This window comes from Phoca vitulina, unplaced genomic scaffold (genome assembly GCF_004348235.1).
Source record: "Phoca vitulina isolate PV1807 unplaced genomic scaffold, GSC_HSeal_1.0 scaffold9, whole genome shotgun sequence".
Lineage (NCBI taxonomy): Eukaryota > Metazoa > Chordata > Mammalia > Carnivora > Phocidae > Phoca > Phoca vitulina.
The window spans coordinates 3,566,435-3,584,055 of NW_022589712.1; the positions used below are offsets into that span (position 1 = coordinate 3,566,435).

A 17,621-nucleotide genomic window follows, 5' to 3' on the forward strand; every position below is an offset into this window, starting at 1 on the left:
TTCTAAAAGCTCAACCTTAAAAATTATTATCCTTTTCCCAAAAGGAAAGATCTGGTGGTGGTGGGTTGGGGCATGCTGTGGGCATCAGGATGGAGGAGGAGGGGCCTCCGGGAGAAGAGTGAGGTCTACAAGTGAACGAGGAAGAGGCACTCAGAACGAAGCCGCCTTTTTGTAGCTTTGAGAATTGGGATGGGGGACACCTACACAACACATGAAAAATCCCTAACTGAACATTGGTCTTGAAAGTTAGTGTTCCAGTGTTCACAGATGGGAGGCTATACTCTACTCTGTGGTCTTGTTTGGAAGAGTAACCTCTTGGGTGCTTTGCCTGCCGGTGGCATCTATCCTTTGGTGACAAGGGCACTGGCTTTACTTTGGCCTCAAGAATCATCAGTTAGGCTAAGAGCTCGTCAGCCAAAACACAAACCAGCGTCAGCTGTCCATCAGACGAGGCCTAATACAAATAGCAGGTCCCGGTCACTGGGCATTCGCTCTGTGCCAGGCATTCGTCTAGTGATTTCCATGAATTTTCTCTCTGAATCCGCACACTTATGTCTAAAATGACTTGCCCGGGGGCTGCGAGGGTGTGGCAGATCTAGGACTCAAAACCAAATCTGTTCTGACTCCAGAGACCAATTTCTTTTCCAAGTAATGTTTCCATCTATTGAGTGCTGACGACATGCCAGGCCCCGTTCTAGGCATGTTTATACAAATAACCTTCTCTCATTCTCATGGCAACACTAAGAGATGAGTATGGTCATTGTTCCCACTTTAAAGATGGAAAATGAAGCCCAGAGGAGTTCTGTGTGTTCTGCAGAGACATGGAGCTGGAAGGAGGTACAAACAAGATGTGAACCTGGGCAGTACCTCCAGAAGAAAGACCCGAGGTGGCTTTTGCATGAGTCTGCCACATCAAATGGGCACAAGGAACACTTTAATTAAAGTCTAAAATTAGAGGTTCGCAGGCCATATTCTTCAACTATAATCCAAAATGAAATAAAATAATAATGTAGCTGGAAATACTCTTTCCTATGTGGAAGTTGATAATCAGACTTCGGTATCACACATGCATCGGGGAGGATATTGAAACTGAAATTAAGAACCATCTAGAAACATATGAAAGGGGGAATATATTATTTTGAAGACTATGGGATCTTCGAACGCTCAACTCAGGGAAAGTGTATGACCAAAAATGCCTTTAATATGAAAGAAGAGAGGCTAGAAATAAAGGAACCAAGTACACATCATAAATAATTAGGAAACAAAAAATGAAAGTGTGAAAAGAGAATCGTAAACAACTGAAACTAATATATAAAATAAGAGAATCTAAAGGCAAATACATAAGCGGATTCTTTGAAACCAAAGTGGCTGCAGAGGCCTGAGCTGTGGGTGGAGGGTCCCAGGATCTCAGAGGGGTGTGTCTGGCTATCCCAGCACAGGCATTCCTGCCCTTTGGAGACCCAGGCTTTAACCCTCATCTTTCCAAAACCAACAGAGATGCTACATGGATCAAATACATACATACATATAGATAGTTAAGTAAGTAATATTTAACTGCTATGCTTTTCTTGTTTTTGGAATACAACTTTCTCATCAAAGTGAAGTTACAACCCTCATATGCGATGCTGACTTCCGTAAATCCAGTTCTGCCTAAGTGCGCTGGAGGAGTTCACACACTTTCACTCACCTGTCCGGGCCAGTGCCCTTTTCTGCTCCTTCAATCTTGTCTATCTGTCGAAGAGCTCAAATTTTCACTAATTATACTTTCTTCAGAGCTATGCTGCGCCTGGTGACTGCTTATTCCGCAAATTAGCCATGATTTTGTCCCCTTTAAGTTGTTTGCCATTCTGAACTCCTGTATCCCCACCGATGTGGGCTTTCTGGAAGCAGTTTCTGTGATAGCACTATAACTTCCTCCATTTAGTTTGGGCTCTTGTTTAAAACCATTTACACGAATTCTGGACTCTTCTGTTGCTACGAAACTTTCAATTTGTATTTTGTGATTGTGAATCTACACTTTTACTATACCCTTAAGATTAACCCCCACCAGATGGAATCCACGTACCGTCCCCTCGTCCTGTCAATACTACCACATTAATGCTCTCACAGTGCCAAGGAACTGTCATTGTAATTCTTCTACCCTGCAGTGTTTCCCATAAAATGTGAATTTTACAAGCCAAATAAGAGATGTGAAAAATTCTTTTAAAAATTCACTAAGTATATTTCCTTCAGAGTGACCCGGTGCTCGGAGACTGTTGTCTTTCTGAGAGAGTTCAGGTAGAAATGACAGCTGTGGGACATGTTAACAGGTTAGTTTCAGGGTCAGTTGCTAGGAGTGGGGTGGGTCCACTGCTGCCACCTTTTTTTAGTCCATCGTAAAGGGCGGGGGTGGGGGGAGTACTCTTTTATATCCAATAAAAACTCACCTCTGCAGTGGGCCACAGTGATTTGCTGGAGTTATTAAAAGCTGTGATCGAGCGGGGAGATACCGCTTTATACCACTGACCATTTAGATATATGTGAGTAGGGCATCCCTTGGTGCAGTTAATGAATTGTCTGATAAACTTTGCGGAAATCTGTTTTTAACTAGAATCGGTTTCTAAATGCAAGATTCAAAGGGATATTTTAGTGATCTCCTTGTATTGATCTCTCTTTTGAAAATTTATTTGTATTGGACTTGTTGAAATCAGAGTTCAAACAATTAAATCAGATTTCACCTGTATTTTATAGCTACTTAAGAAATAGAATTTGGCACAAAATAGATGAATAGACTTTCATAGTATATATACTAACCCAGCTATAAACTAGAGTGATTTAATGTGCAGGCTTGCTTTTATATGGGAAGAGCATTTTTACTGAGCCCTGTTTAAAATGATCTCACCTTAATAAATAGAAATCTGGAAATACTCAATGTTAACCTCTTGCCTTAGAGAATAAAGCACACAGTAACTGAAGGGGAAATCAAGAGCTCTAATTTGCCCACTATAGCTGCTTTTCATCAGGTTCATGCCATGTGTGCAAAATCTACAAAATGGGCCTAAATCCTCGCCATGAAAGCTACCTCTGGGGGCTGTTATGAGCAGTTATGGGAGTAAATTAATTGAGTCTTTCGAGCACAGTCATAATGAACACATTCACAGAGAGATATACAAAATAGTCAATGTGAAGGTGGCAGAACGAGCAATTTATTTCCTCCTCCTGGGTTGACTTGACTCACAAGTGGCTGTTAATGGTGCATGTGCTCAGTTCTCAAGATTAAGTGGGCAAAAGTACCTGGGCTGTATTTATGCTCCTCAGGGGTTGTAGTACTCTGTGATCACTCGTGGGCTACTGTGTTCAGTGCATCCCTAAAAAAATAAAATTACCACGTTTACCAGTCTCAGGGGAAGAGGATTAGGACAATTTAATCAAAATCGTTAAAAACAAAAGAGGGTTTCACTCTTGCCTAAAAGGGTGACTTCTCATTGACACATTGAAAACTGGTGAAATTCATCTCTTCGCCAGTGTAGCCTATTCTTAAAAGTGGGTCAGATAACTAGGCCATGGATACATAGAGCGTCATTCCTTGAGTTGCCAGGAGTTCCCAAGAAGGCAGCGGAATATGATCAATAGATGCCTTGCAGCCATAAGATAATAGATCCACCTCTCTCCTTCCAATGTTGAGACTCTACCGTAATCCACCTAAAGGGTGCCCACGCCACTGTCATTTGTCGTTTTGTTTGAACACATGTATTCCCATCGTTGCCTCTCACCTAAAGCGCGTGTGATGCTGGCGTTTGGGGCTGTTCTGAGGGCCCGGGGAAGTATCAGCCTCCTCTGCTGCCTCTAACCTGAGCAGCTTCCCATAAACAATGCCTCTGCTTCTGGGTGACTCCAGAAACTAGGAAAAGAACTTCATAGGAAATACTCACATTTAAATTAAGGTGATTATGTCAGGATTTGTCAATTCTATGAGATTATCCGATACAACCACAGTCATTTGTAACTTGGTTTTAATTATTCAATCCCATTTTTTTAACCAAATGGGAGAATCTTTCAGAATGCGCATGTTAATGTTTATCTAAACTTTCGTCATCAAGTGAGTTGAATCTGAGTGCGTGGTGGTCCATCACAGCTCTCAGGGTGTGAATCCTGGGCACCGTGGGTGGGAGAGCAGCAGCTGAATGGAAGCCCCTTCAAGCATCCCTTCCTTTCTGTATTTCACCCAACTGCATTTTCTGATGGCCCATGTTAGGACATGGATTCGGGGTATGTCCATCTGTCCAGCACAAGACACACGGGCTCAGATCAGGATGCTCACTGCAGGACCAGAGGCCCACCCTCAGACCCTTTGGAAGGACAGGACAGACACAGTCTGTCCAGAACCTGTGAATAACTTGCCCGTCTGCAGCTTTCTCTCTCTGATTCCACACAAGCCACCCTAACCATCCATGTGTGGCAGGATTATTTTTCCTGGCCCCCTGCCAGGTGGCCCACTTGAGCAAATGCAGCCTCTGGATGCTCCCTTCCTGCCTTGTTCAACCACAAGCATCCAGACTTGGGCTTGGGCCAGCTGAGTCCTTTCACAAATAACCAACAAACTATCTAATTCTACTTAGCCTTGCTGTGTTCTTCTGCAAAGTCGGCACTTGCCTGCTTTGCCAACGGTCATGTCCCTCAGCCCGAGGCTGTCAGTGCACAGCAGACAAACATCTCAGAAGTAAAAAGTAAAATGGAGAATTATGATGGAGATTTCACATCAGGAGGATATGTTTGGCTCTTTGGTATATTTTTTCAACTTGGGTTGATACGCTAAGTAATGGTTTTTTATTACCGATAGCCATGATGGTGAGTTATTTGAGCGGGGTAAATGTCCTTATGTAGGATTATTTTGAACACCAGTAGGCATAGTGCAGGATAATATGCCAAGGGTGCAAGACTCCCAGGTAGAGATCTGGAAACTTCAAGTGGAAATTTCTACCAGAATGCAGTGCTAGAAGGGAGAAGAAGAACAGTAAACTTTCACGCACACCCTGCATTGCAATAATCTGACTGGAGACCTGCAGTCAAGGAAGAGGCAGCTTTGAATTCAGGACACCTCGTGCTAGGCTTGTGCCTGTACTTACTGGCTATTCTGTTGGAAACAATGAAGCCCGACCAGATGACTGCTTCCTGTTGGGAGCCTCACGTGCATGCAGATGACCTGCTCGGAGAGGACATCCCACTTTTTTGACTTTACCTTTGTTGTTGACTACAATATTCATCAGTGCGACACAGGAACACCAAGTTATTAAACCCCAATTTCTGAACCAAAGGAAATGAACGTGTCCAGAGATGATGGAAGATGCATTTTCTCAACTTCATTCTTCAGTTACCCATCTGATAGATGCTGGCAGATTTCTCTGGCTCTTGGTCGAGTCATATAGATAAGATGCAGCTGAAAACCAACGCTTCTGTGGTTATTATTATTTTTTTTTCCATAAAGGTCCATTTCAGAAGACTGAATAGACAAAGTTCTAGGTGCAGCTCCCATGTAAAGTGATGCTTTTACAGATACTGGACATGCATGACCAGAAAGTTGGACTGACTGTGTAGACGGGGGCCTTTGTCAATCCAAATCCTTGGAAGAGTGGCCTAGGAACCGCGTGTTTAACATCCTGTAACGCACGACAGCAACCCGGGGCGCTTGACCACTGCGTGAAACTCTCTCACTCTCCTTCTCCCTTGAGCACTTTAATAAGAGAAGCTCAGGGAGAAACTGGTCTTTACAAGTCAAGGCCTGACGTCAGAACAATTCACCCATATGAATGAACTTGGTCTCCCATGCGTGCCCTTAAATACCCATCCAATCCTGGTCTAGACTGGAACACAACTCGGAGTGGCCGCTTGTGCCCCAGGCCATGCCTGGCTTCTTTTATTTATTTATTTATTTTTTAGGTGAACAGAAAAGAATACATTCTTTGGATTAAATGAGCCATTTTGGTCCCCATTTTTGAGACAATCTGTAAGAGCCACCAATTTTTCTTTTTCTCATAACTTCTTGTATAAATATCAAGGCTCCTTGTAAAAATATGGGTATTAAAATAAAATAATGTTTACAAGAAAAGGATTCCCAAGCCATAGATGAAGATGTGCTTATTTTAAACAAACTTAACAATCCACACAGCAATTTGTGTTGGCACTAAGGGACTCACCATGGTGGAACAGACTCAGTAGGAATTTTGGTGACCTTTCATGAAACTCTATGCTCATTTGTACCTAAGGTGTTTCTAGGGACAAGCCATACCATCTAGAGGAATTTAAGCCGTTCCCTGGTGTAGCCTTTTTATCCTGAATGCCCCCTGTGGTCACTTTCCACTTAAATGCTTTAATTGGGCTGTGGTTTGCTTAAAGTATTTCTTTCTTTTAGTGTGTGTGTGTGTGTGTATATATATATATATATATACAAATAATTCTCTCATACTATTTCTACTGGACTCTTAAAACACAGTCTCAAATGTAATTGGTATCTCTGCCCTGTAAAAGTTTGGTGAAAGTGTTGACTATTTAAACGACACTGAGTATTATTTAAACACAACATGGTTATACTCTGATTTGTATGTTTTTGAGAAATGAAAGGCACTTCAGCATTCTACAAATCACAATGGGTCTCTAAAGTTATTTGATAATTTTGTGGTGGCAACATCTTCAAAATTTAGTTCTGTGTCATAACACGGCAGTGTTATATAAGAGTTAATGCTCACATAGTTACCACAGGAACTTAGTATTGATTATATAACCACAGCAGTACTTTCTAACACCAATATCCTCAGGGCTAGATACTCATTAGACATTAAGCAGAGCTAATTTTTAGGAGGGAATTAAATGTTTTGCTTTCAATTAATGAAAATTTCCACTTGAATCATTATTTATCAAGAAGAACACTGAACCCTCTTTTCAGAAGGTATGGGTACTTAAGAAGACTTATTTGAAATATTAATGTTTTAATAATCTGCCTATTATCAAAAATGTTCTCATTGAAAATGAAACACTATTTTGATTTTTTAAAATGAAAAATAACATACTGGTTTTTATTTGTTTTATAGCATAAAGCAATAAAAAATCATAGTTTGTTTTATAGTTAATTGGTTTGAATTCATAAAAATAATTTAATCTGAAGATCTAAGAATATTAAGGATAGCTGAAGAAATTGAATTGGTTTTTTAATCGTATTAGTCTTTTTCAAGACTGTGCCATACAGTGTATTGACTTTATAATAATGTTTTCTTACTAAATTATAATGTCCTTTGGTTTTTAGGCTTGACTACAACAATACTGTAGGCATGCACCCCTCACTTTAGTCAAGATTTATTAATATCAACACTAATAGAAATTTGTAAGCATTGGGCATGCAGGCGACAGGTAGGGGAGCAATCATTGAATGCCTATTGTATGCTGGCCTTTATGAAAGGTTATGAGTGGTAAGAGTAGCAGGACCCTGATATCAAGCTGTTTAAAATGGAATTGTCAACACAAATTATACCTGCATTACATTTCTCAAGAGATTTAATACAAAATATTCATATGTGCAGATTAAAACCCATCAGTTCCAAGAGTCTAGACAACGAAGCTATGATGGGCTAGGGAAAAGAAAAATTGAAGGAGGCTTCCGGGAATGACAAACTTAGAACCAGGAGGGAGGGATTTGGGAGGCTTAGAAGGGTGAGTGAATAAAAGCCCAACACCTGACTCCATTTTCAGCGTGCCAGATAATCACTAATAAATTATTTCATTAGAATGTAGAGGGTCTGTGTGATACTATGTCTCACATCCGAGTGACATATAAATTGATAATTTACTAGCAATTAAATTGAAAATCGGGCATGAAAATGCTCATATTTCTATGAAACTTGGGAGCAAGAGCCACTTGCTTATGAATTATTTTTGTCAGAAACTGTAGATTTCTGTAAGTCAGAACATTTAAAATCAAGGAAAGACAATGTGTCTTTTTAACAGACTTTACCTGTGTAAGTAGATGAGTTTAATATTTAATCAGCCCTTGTTTCTTATCTTTATAAAGAAAGGTTACTAGTATTTGAAAGGAGAAAACAGATTATCAAGACTCAGTCAGCAATGTGAAATGGACAGCTGTCAGCAATAATCACAAAAGTTGCAAAATAAAATCAATTAAGACACAGGCCTACATGTTAACCAAAATTTCATAAAATTTAACCATATTTATTGTAAACTTTAGGCTATTAAAAGGGGTGGATGGTTAAAGTATTATAAAGAAATTTCATAAATTTATGAGGAAATCATTTAAAAATATCTTAGACTCTACCTTGACCCATGTTTTAAAGTGCTTTTAAGAACAAATAATTCAAATGAGAGCATAATCAGGCAGATGCTGAAGCATAAGTTTTCAATTACCCAAATAAACTTCTTTCCTGATCATTTTTCTTCCGAAAGGGCAGAGACAAATGCTTTTATATTTAACATTGATCATCATAATTTTGGCAGCTTTACTAGTGTTCACTGCCCTCTTAACATTATTTTAGTTTTTATTCTTTGCAGTAGGCTGGCATTTTCTCAGTTGAGAATGAGGAAAATCGTTTATTTCACAAAGAGCACTGTAATGGTCTGACTTCCTGCCCCTGCTCATCCCATGCTCCTGGAGTTACAACTAATGATTTAAGATGTGTGTAAATAGTACTGCAATCTGATAACATTCTGACATATAACTACACCGCAAACTTTATGGGCACAATCAGAAAGCGGCGCTTACTGAATTATGGGCCAATGTGTTTATTCACAAAAGGTTTAGAGTAACAAACGTTTAGTGACAATCTTCTCCCTCTTCTGATATATCACTAGAGAAGCTCAAAGAGAAGGAAAAGAACCCACAAGAGACACATCCTGCCGGTGTTGCAACACCTGAACACAGGGGTGAGTGACGGAGCCTCTACGTCCGTGTGTTTGTAATTTAAATCTTTGACTAAACAGTATTTCATCAAGAAAGGAAAAGTGGCCGGCTGCCTACTACACTGACGTTTACACAGGTGAACTCCAGTACGAAGTAGGGAGTCACGGAACCAATGTAATCGATAATCAGTAAACACCTCCGCGACGTGCTCCTTTTCCGTTGTCATGCTTTGTCGTTTTTAATTTGTCCAGGAAACGTGTGCCTTCCAGCAAGCGTTTGGAGAAAAGAAGGACGAAAAGCCAGAAAGAAGTTTTATTCCAGAAAAGAGTTAGAAAGAATCTAAAGTTTGTCTTCTGATTTAACCAAGAATCAGAGAACAAATACTTGATGGTTCTCGCCCCGCTTACCGCGCCCATATGGAGACTTATATCCGAATTACATCTACATTTTCTTGTAATTGGAAAGCCACTTTAATCACTCCAAAAGGCAACAAAGGAAACGTAAAGGACAAGGAGAAACATTTTGCGTGTAAAAGAATGAAGAGCAAATTCTCCGAGGAGAAGCATGTGCTCCCCAGCCCGGTGGGCAGCCTCCCGCGACCCTCCCCGCGCGGCCAGGTCCGCAGCGGGTGCAAACTCCCGACGCTCGGTACCCAGCGACCGAGTCTGCGCCTCTCAGACGCGTCGCCCGTGAGGCTGATTGATCGTTCTAGTTTTTCCTTCGTCGAAAAACTGCAAAGGCAACGGCAAAACACCCACTCTGTAAGGTAAGAGTCACCGGAATATTTTTCCTGTTTCGCAGATTTAGGGATTACGACCTAGTGAGAGCCAGGGCTGGCGCCTGTTACACGCGACGCTCGGAGCGCGCCCCGCAATTGCAGCAACGCCCTCAGCCTTTGCTGGGAGAGGGGAGGCACACCAAGTCCCAGGCGCCCCATTTGCCCAGTTTGGTGCAAATACAAATATGCTCATTTCCACCATGGGCTGTTTAGATGGGAGTGGGAAAAAGCAGAGACTAGGGAAGAATCTGGAGCACACTTCAAAATAAAAACAGTTGAGAACTGGACCGACCACCGTGGAAAGCGAGAAACGGCCCCGGGGCCGGACGCACGCCGGGCCCCCAGCCCCGTGTCAGCGAAGCGGCTGCACCGCGGCGCACGCCTAGCGCTCAGATGACCGCCTTGCCCTTCGTGGAAGCTGGGCTTCGGAGCGTGTGCTCCAGTCCTGGGAAGGTGACCTAGTCGAGGGAGTCTGGACAGCTCGTCCCACCGCGCGGCAGCGGGCCTGCGCCCCCCACTCGGACCCCGAGTGCTGTGGTGACCCCGTGCCGCGCGCCGCCCGAGACGCAGGCATCTGCGCATCTGTGCGCTCTGGCGCTTCAACTTCCCAAACTTCTGGCGGCTCCTTGTTCTGAGCGCCCATTGGGCGGCACATTTCCCTTCAGTTCAGTAGCAACTGTTGGAGTCAGGGCTGGGAAGGAGGGGGCATGGAGCGGGGGCGGGGGGGGGAGTGTTGTCCCCAAAAGCCGCAGGTGAGGAAGTGGTCCTCAGGACTTTGGGGGGATGATCTCGCAGTTTGTCTTTTTTGAGCCAAAGTTGCCCTTTCCATTCTTACCGGGCAAACTGGGCTGCGCGCACGAAGTTCTTTGTAAAGTGTGTTTTGCAAAGAGTCCTGGAGGATGAATAGGCTTTCTAAATCTCAGTTCATTGAAAACACTGTGCGTTGGTTTAAACTCCAACCAAACGTCCGAGTTTGAACTCCTCTCCCGGGAGCTCTGAGCACAGCTCGGTTGGAGCTGCTGGCCAGCCAGGATTCCCTGGCTCGGGCAAGGGACAGGCCGACGTGGCTTGCCCGGCAGCTGCTGGGCGGCGGATTTAGAATCCGGAACACCAGACCCAGATGTGACGACGCCCCGCAGAGACGCAGGAGCTCCCCCGCCCCTCCCCCCACCCCCCGGCCCGGGCGCCCAGCGTCCTCAGAGGGCCGCGGGGGGTGCGGGGGCCTGGAGCCCGGGGGCCCGGTGCGGCTGGGCGCGCTACGTGGGGGAGGGCGGCGGCGGCGTGGGGAGCGCCCGCTCCGCCAGTGGGCGTCTTCTGCAGCCGCCGCCGCCACCTCCTCCACGGGCAGCGGCACTGCGGCGCTTTTCTCCGCTGCTTTCGAGCAGTCGCCGAGGCTCAGCCACCGGAGCGCGCACAAACCACGCCACGCTTGCAGGCAGCGTCTCCGCAGCCCCTCGCCCCGGCCGGGAGCACGCCGATTGTGCGCGCCAGCCGGCAGCCAGGCGCCGCCGCCGGGGACTCGCGCCCGGCCCCAGGTCCTCCCGCACCCAGAGCGGGACGCGATGTGAAGACTGGGCCGGGAGGGGCGCGGAAGACCGGAGAGGAGGAGCAGACCCGCGCTCGGGCCGACCGGCCGGGGAAGGCAGGTCCTGCGGGGGCGGAGCCCGCCGAGTCCGGGCCCGCGGCGCGCCCCTCCCGCCGGCGGCCTGCCCCACCGCGGCCCAGGGAGGAGGGCCATGGCCAGCCCCGTAGAGCCGCTCGCTCCCCGCCCCCAGGCCCCCCTGCCGGCGCCCGGGGACGAGCCCGGATCCGGCCCCGGCAAACTCCGCCCGGAGCCCTGGCGCGGCGCTGCCGGCGGGGGGAGCGCGGTGGGCCCGGGTCCGGCCCCCGAGCGGCCTGGCCGAGGCCGGGCCGAGCGCGCCGCGCCCCCGCGCCCGCCCCCCTCCTCCGCAGGCCGCGCCAGCCCCGCGGGGGGCCCGGGCGCCCTGTGTGCGCGCGGCAGCGGCGGCTGGGGCTCGGCCCGCGCTCCCTTCGCGCTCGCCCTCTCCTCCCCTGTCCCCTCCTCCTCTCCATCTTCCTTTTACTTCTGGCCGCCGCCCCCCCCGCCCCCTCCTTCTCTTCTCCCCTCCTCATCTGCCTTTCACCTCCCCGTGCGTCTCCCGGGAAGGGAGGGCGCAGCGGCGGCGGCGGCGGCTCGAGGAGGCGGCGGCGATGCTGGCGGCGGCGGCGGAGGAGGACAAGAGGCAGCTCCCTTGAGCGTCCCTCCCAGCAGTAGTCCCCGCGGCGGCGGTGGCAGCGGCGGCGGGCGGCGGCGGCTCTTCCTCTGCTCTGCGCTCCAGGGTTTGCTGCTCCCAGTCCGCGCCGGGCTCCGGCTCCCGCTCGGCCCGGCCGCCCGCCGCGCGGGCTCCCCCGGCTTCCCGGGTGCCGGCGGGGGCTGCCCCGGCCCCAGCCCAGGCGGCGGCGGCCGAACTCCACGGCGGCCCCGAGGCGCCGGCTTCGCCCTCGCCGCCGCGTCCCCACTGCTCTTCGGCTCCGACATGGAAGATGGACCTTCTAATAATGCGAGCTGCTTCCGAAGGTTGACGGAGTGTTTCCTGAGCCCCAGTAAGTGCCGGGCTCCTCATTCCCCGCGGTCGGGGGCGCGCAGGGTGCTTGTGCCGGAGGCATTTGGCGCCCAGTGGGCTTCACTGTAGGACGGGAGGCTCCAGGCACATTGGTGGCGCGCGGGAGCGTCCGTCAGCGCCGGGACACCGGGGTTTCCCAGGCTCCGCGTGCGTGCGGGGGAAGGGTGACCCTGGAGCGCGGTGAGAACGGGACCCGCTGCCCCCCTCGGGTCCCCCGGTGCTGTTTGAGGCCACACTTGCCCGGCCCATCGCTGCAGTCTCTACTCTGTGACCCCTTACGCCAGGCTCCTCTCCCCTTAGCCTGGGACCAGTGAGGCTGGAAGAAACGCGCTTCCTTCCACTTGGAGGTCCCGCCCGCTGGGTCCCCTGGCCGGGTGAGGGCAGGCCAGGACACCGGAGCTCCGCGCTCCCAAAGGTGAAGGCACTCGCGGTTCCCCGGGTTCGGTGTCTGTGCCCGGGTCGCTCCCCTTCCCGCCCCCGCTGCAGTGACCCTGTTCCAGAGCGTGGACTAGCGGAGTGAAATGGGTGCATCTCCACTAAGAGTCCACTTTCTCTAGATCCCGGGGTTTAGCTGGTGCTTGGGCTGGTAAAGGGAAGGACAATGGGGCGTTAGGGTGGAGGAGGAAGGCGCCGCGGGTTCGGACCCCCGGGCCGACTAAGGCCGCCCCGCCTCCCCAGTCCCGGGTGCTGGGCTGAGAGCGTGCTGGAGCAGGGGTGGTAGAAGGCGTGTCGCGGGGGAGGGGGGCAAGGCTGAGCAGAATAGTCAAGGCAGAGGTTTGCTAGAAGGCAGGAGGCGGAAGATGTTAAGTGAAGAGGCGCCCGGTGCGCAGAAGAGGGGATCGCCGTTGTTGTGGATGGAGGGCGAGCAAGGTGAGGACGGGAGACCCGGGGCTGGGGGTGGGGGGTGGCGAAGGTCGCACCCGCGGGGCACCGGGCGACTCCGGCACCAGCCGGGTTGGGCAGGGTTCTTCCCGGCCCTAAGCGCGGAGCCCGGGCGCCACCGTCCACCGCGTGCGCACCCGAGCCTTTGTCTGCTGCTCGCTAGGGAACCGCGTTTCCGCGGCGCCTTCTCCCGGCAGACTCTCCAGGGTCGCGTTTTGGCTTCCTGCTCCCATCTGCCGCTCACTCCCCAGCTCTGGCCAGTCTTCGCCTCTGGGCACTTGGGGTCCAGCCCAACCTCGCTGCTGGTACTTGTCTGGGCACACTACCCGCCTGAGCGCCGCTGGGGTGCAGCCCCTGGGCCTGCGAGCGTGTCATGTGCGGGCCCTACAGCCCCCAGCGATCCCGCCTCCTGGGCGCGGGGATCCACCCGGGCCGCATGGCCCAGCGGCCTCTCGCACCGCGCACCCCGGCTGCCCAGCGGCTGTTTCTGCCCCAACGTGACCATGGACATGATAGGACGGCTAGGCGTGGTCCCTGGACGCCCCTCCCGACTCCTCCATCCTGTAGTCTCCCCTAGTCAGATGCAGCTCCCAGTCATCTACTTCCTCAGGCCCCCCCGCCCCCCCGCGGGTGTTGGTTGATTTTTAGATGCTGCATTTGGGGAGGGATGTGGTCTGGGCAAGAGGAGTCGCGCCCTGCTGCCCTTAGATGTGGACATTTTTACTTACTGAAATGGACACGGATGTGCCACGAATTGAAGGTGGGGTGAGAGCATGGAGCTCCCAAGGAGTTCCGAAGTGTGTTGGTTAAGCCTTGGGCCTAGAACTGGAGTTCCTGTCTGTTCCCTTCCACGTGCATTTGTGTGTTCTAAATAAACATCTGCATTTCACATTTGGCTGTTGGGGTGTGTGTGGGAATGGAAGAGTACCATGGCTTGCCTGTGAGGAGCACTATTTTGGGGAGAGGGCAGTGGCAAGGAGACAGGGGTGTGGGCATTTGGGCGGAACAGGGTTTCCTAAAATGATGAAGGTTCTGTTTGTATTTGCTGTTAGTGGGATTTGTTAGTTTGGGTGGGGGTACCTTGCCAGGGATGTTGTGGGACAGGATAAAGATTAACCGTCCAGGTTGAATGAGGCTGAACTAGGAGGTTCCCAGCAGGCTTTCCCTTTGGAAGGACGGAGGACCTAGAGAAGAAAGCCATCAGAAGGGACCCACTCTGCAGAAAGTTCTGGCTGGGAGAAGCCCAGTGATAATCACACTCAAGAATTGTTAGTTTTTGTCTTTGTGTGTGTGTTTTCTTCCCTTGAACCAAGTCAGCAAGGAGTAGCCTGGGGTTTGAATAGGAACAAAAGGCTACAAGGTCTTCTTTGGGATTTTGCTAAGGTGCTAAGTATGGAAGTACTCTTAAGCACAATCTGTTATTAGGCAAAGGTGGGGAAGAGGCTGAATGGACGCTCAAAGAACAGTAGCCAGTTTCTGCTCTGACACTTTTGGGGTCTTTGTTTCTGTCTCGCTGCATGATAAGCTTCATCTGTCTGAATTGGTCAAGTACCAGAATCTTGGCAGACTTTTTTTTTTTTTTTTTTTTAAGATTTTATTTATTTGACAGAGAAAGACACAGCGAGAGAGGAAACACAAGCAGGGGGAGTGGGAGAGGGAGAAGTAGGCTTCCCGCTGAGCAGGGAGCCCCATGCGGGGCTCGATCCCAGGACCCGGGGACCATGAGCTGAAGGCAGACGCTTAACGACTGAGCCACCCAGGCGCCCCTTGGCAGACTTTTTGATATTTGTCAGTAAAAATGAGTTCTGGGTTCTGTAAGAATGGAAAAATGCCCAAATGTATACAGATGTGTCTTAATTTTTGCATGTTTATTCTCTTTTTTACCTTTCCGTTTGGTCTCTTCTGGGTCTAACAATCAAGTTGTCACATAAAGGCTGCTGTGTCCAATTCCTGTTTCTGGGAACGCTGGTTTTATTTTTATCATCACAAAAAGCAAATCATGGGTTGGAAGTTGGATATCCTGGTTCCATTCTTGTCCATTTTGGTTTTGCATTTTGGTTCACACTGATTCACTGGTTTGCTCAGTAATGCACGGAGCAAACACTTATTAAAACTACTGCCAGTTGCCAGGTGTTGCCCTGGCCTGGCCATGGTCCAAGAGGAGTTCACCAACCAGTAGGAGAGATCCTCCTGGAAGCAGGTTTAGCATTGATGCCCAGGGCTCGTAGGTGGGCGGTTGTGCTCCCTCCCTGTCCGGTCATGCCTGACTGCCCCTCATCTGCCATCCACCTTTTAAATGTTGACCTCTGACCTTGTCCTCGGGCTCAGGGCTTCAGCACATCACTGCTTCAAAAGTTGCTGACTGGAATAGAAAGCCATCTCTGCACTTGGAGATCCCAGATCCTCCCAGAGAGAATGGAGAAGTCCACTTTGCATCAGTGTGTGTGCGCGTGCATGTGTGTGTGTGTGGGTGTGTGTGTACGTGCATGCAGAGGAAAGTCAAGAAGTCATGCTGTGATAGACCAGTATAAGCCACAGTTTTCTGGAAAAAACAACTCACCTTGTCTGCACTTGGTGTTATGGTGGAAAGTGCAGGAGAGGTATCTCAGCGGAGAAGAGACCTTGAGCGTACTGCCTTGAGGACATTCAGAAGTCAGAAAAGTCTCTCCCTTCCTCTCCCTCACCAGTGTTCCCTCTCTACAACTGCCTACTCTGAATGGTGCAGAGCTGTAGAAAAAGGAAAGCGCTGGTTGGTCAGGACAGAGGGGACAGAGGGAGCAAGGAAAAGGACATGGCAAAGATTTGTGAATGTCATCCACAGACGCTGCTTCAGACTACAGTGTATTGTGTCTTTTTCAAATGTTCACAACAGAAAATGTGTATGTTTCCAGAAATGGTAGTTTCGAAATATGCTCCGCATCAACCCCTAACCACTCTTGCTCTGTTTCTTGAGACTGAAGATACTATGTGGTCAGCACTTGAACACACTGAGATAAATAGGATTCCTTTTAAGAGTAAATGTGTGTAACACATGGAAGCTACACTACACTTCACATGTAGCGTCTTTTTACGGTGTTGGTGAGACAGAGGTTGCTGAGGTTGTGGGGACAGAAGCACGGCAACAGAAATGGAGGTCAAGTCAATTCACAGCCAACCAACAGGTAATCACTGAGTCCCTAGTCAGTGCAAATTGTTTGAGGTAGATGAAAATAATGATGACTCTTCCTTCCAAGGACCTGAAATATGGATCTGGATACCTGCCAAGATACCCAGGAAAGCAGAGTTGTGAATTTTCCCTGCCTGGCCAGGTGCAGGTCCTGGTAGACCAGGTGTCCGTGGAGATGTCTGTGTCTGTTTGTGGCTGGAGTAGTCAGAAGGGCTGAAATCCAGGGGCCACGCTGTTTAAACTGGCTGGAACTGCTAAGGGGTGTTAATTTAAATTTCACAAAACTCCTCTTTCAGTTTCAAAAAACCTACATGAACAGAGATAATCCCTAAAAATCTGAATCAGAGGTAGTGGAAACAGAGGACAGTGTCTTCTCTCACGTCAATCTGATGTCTTACCCTCGGATAATTTTGCACATAAAACTTCTTCTGTCCCTTGGGAAAAGAAATGCATTGCAATAAGATAAGTAAGCCATGGGGATATAATGTACGACATGGTGTCTGTGCCTAATAGTACTGTGTTGCATATTTGAAACTTGCTAAGAATGTGGATCTTAAAAGTCCTTCCTCATCACAGGGAAAAAAGTGCACGGCACTAGATAATTAAGTAAATGTTAGGATTTTGTTTACTATAAAGCAGGTTAAACCTGGTGTGATGAACATCTCATCAATACATTGTTAATTTTTGTTTGTTTAAAAACAGCTCTGGCAGTCTGAGAAGGAAAGAAAAAATAATTTTCATGAAAAAGGAATATTTCTCCCTTAAAAGGAAAGCTCTTAGTTGTAATTCAAAACATTTTAATTTCCTTTTAAAATGTAAATCAAGCTCCTCCAGCTGATCTAAATTGGTCTAAGGGAAAACTCCACAGTGATAGAGTAGCTCAAGATCTTACAAAGGAAACACAAGATGCCTAGCACTCTGATTTTATTTGTAGCATTTACCACTTTCTGGAATTCTCTTGCTCATTTACTGGCCTGCTTCTTTATTGCCTGTCTTCCCTGTGCAGAAAGCAAGCTTGGTGAGAGCCTGAGGGAGGGAGCTTGTCTTTTTTGGTTATATCCCTGAGACTGTAACGGTGGCTGACCTATGTATGGAAGGTGCTCTGATATTTGTTTTGGAAATTCAAAGGTGAAAAGAAACAAAAAACAACAACGTGGTGCTTGTGGAAAGAGAACGTAGAAATTGAAGGCCACTCATTGAAAACTGACTTGGCCTCAGCCTCTGTGTGCCAGGGTCCAGCCGTGGGGGAGACAGGGTCCAGCCGTGGGGGAGACAGGGTCCAACAGGGGG

At 48.5% G+C, this 17,621-nt stretch overlaps 1 protein-coding gene across 5 annotated transcripts in view; it reads left to right on the forward strand.

The window, feature by feature from the left end:
• Positions 1-17,621, forward strand: part of PDE10A (phosphodiesterase 10A) — a 587,662-nt gene that overhangs the window by 270,714 nt on the left and 299,327 nt on the right. Inside the window, exon 1 of one of the 5 annotated variants that reach the window (XM_032407507.1) lies at positions 12,178-12,263. The exons of the other annotated variants lie outside the window; for them this stretch is intronic. Coding sequence (XP_032263398.1) covers positions 12,197-12,263 — 67 coding nt within the window. The 5' untranslated portion in view covers positions 12,178-12,196. Of the gene's footprint in view, positions 1-12,177; positions 12,264-17,621 lie in introns of those variants that run through there. 5 annotated transcript variants of the gene reach the window in all.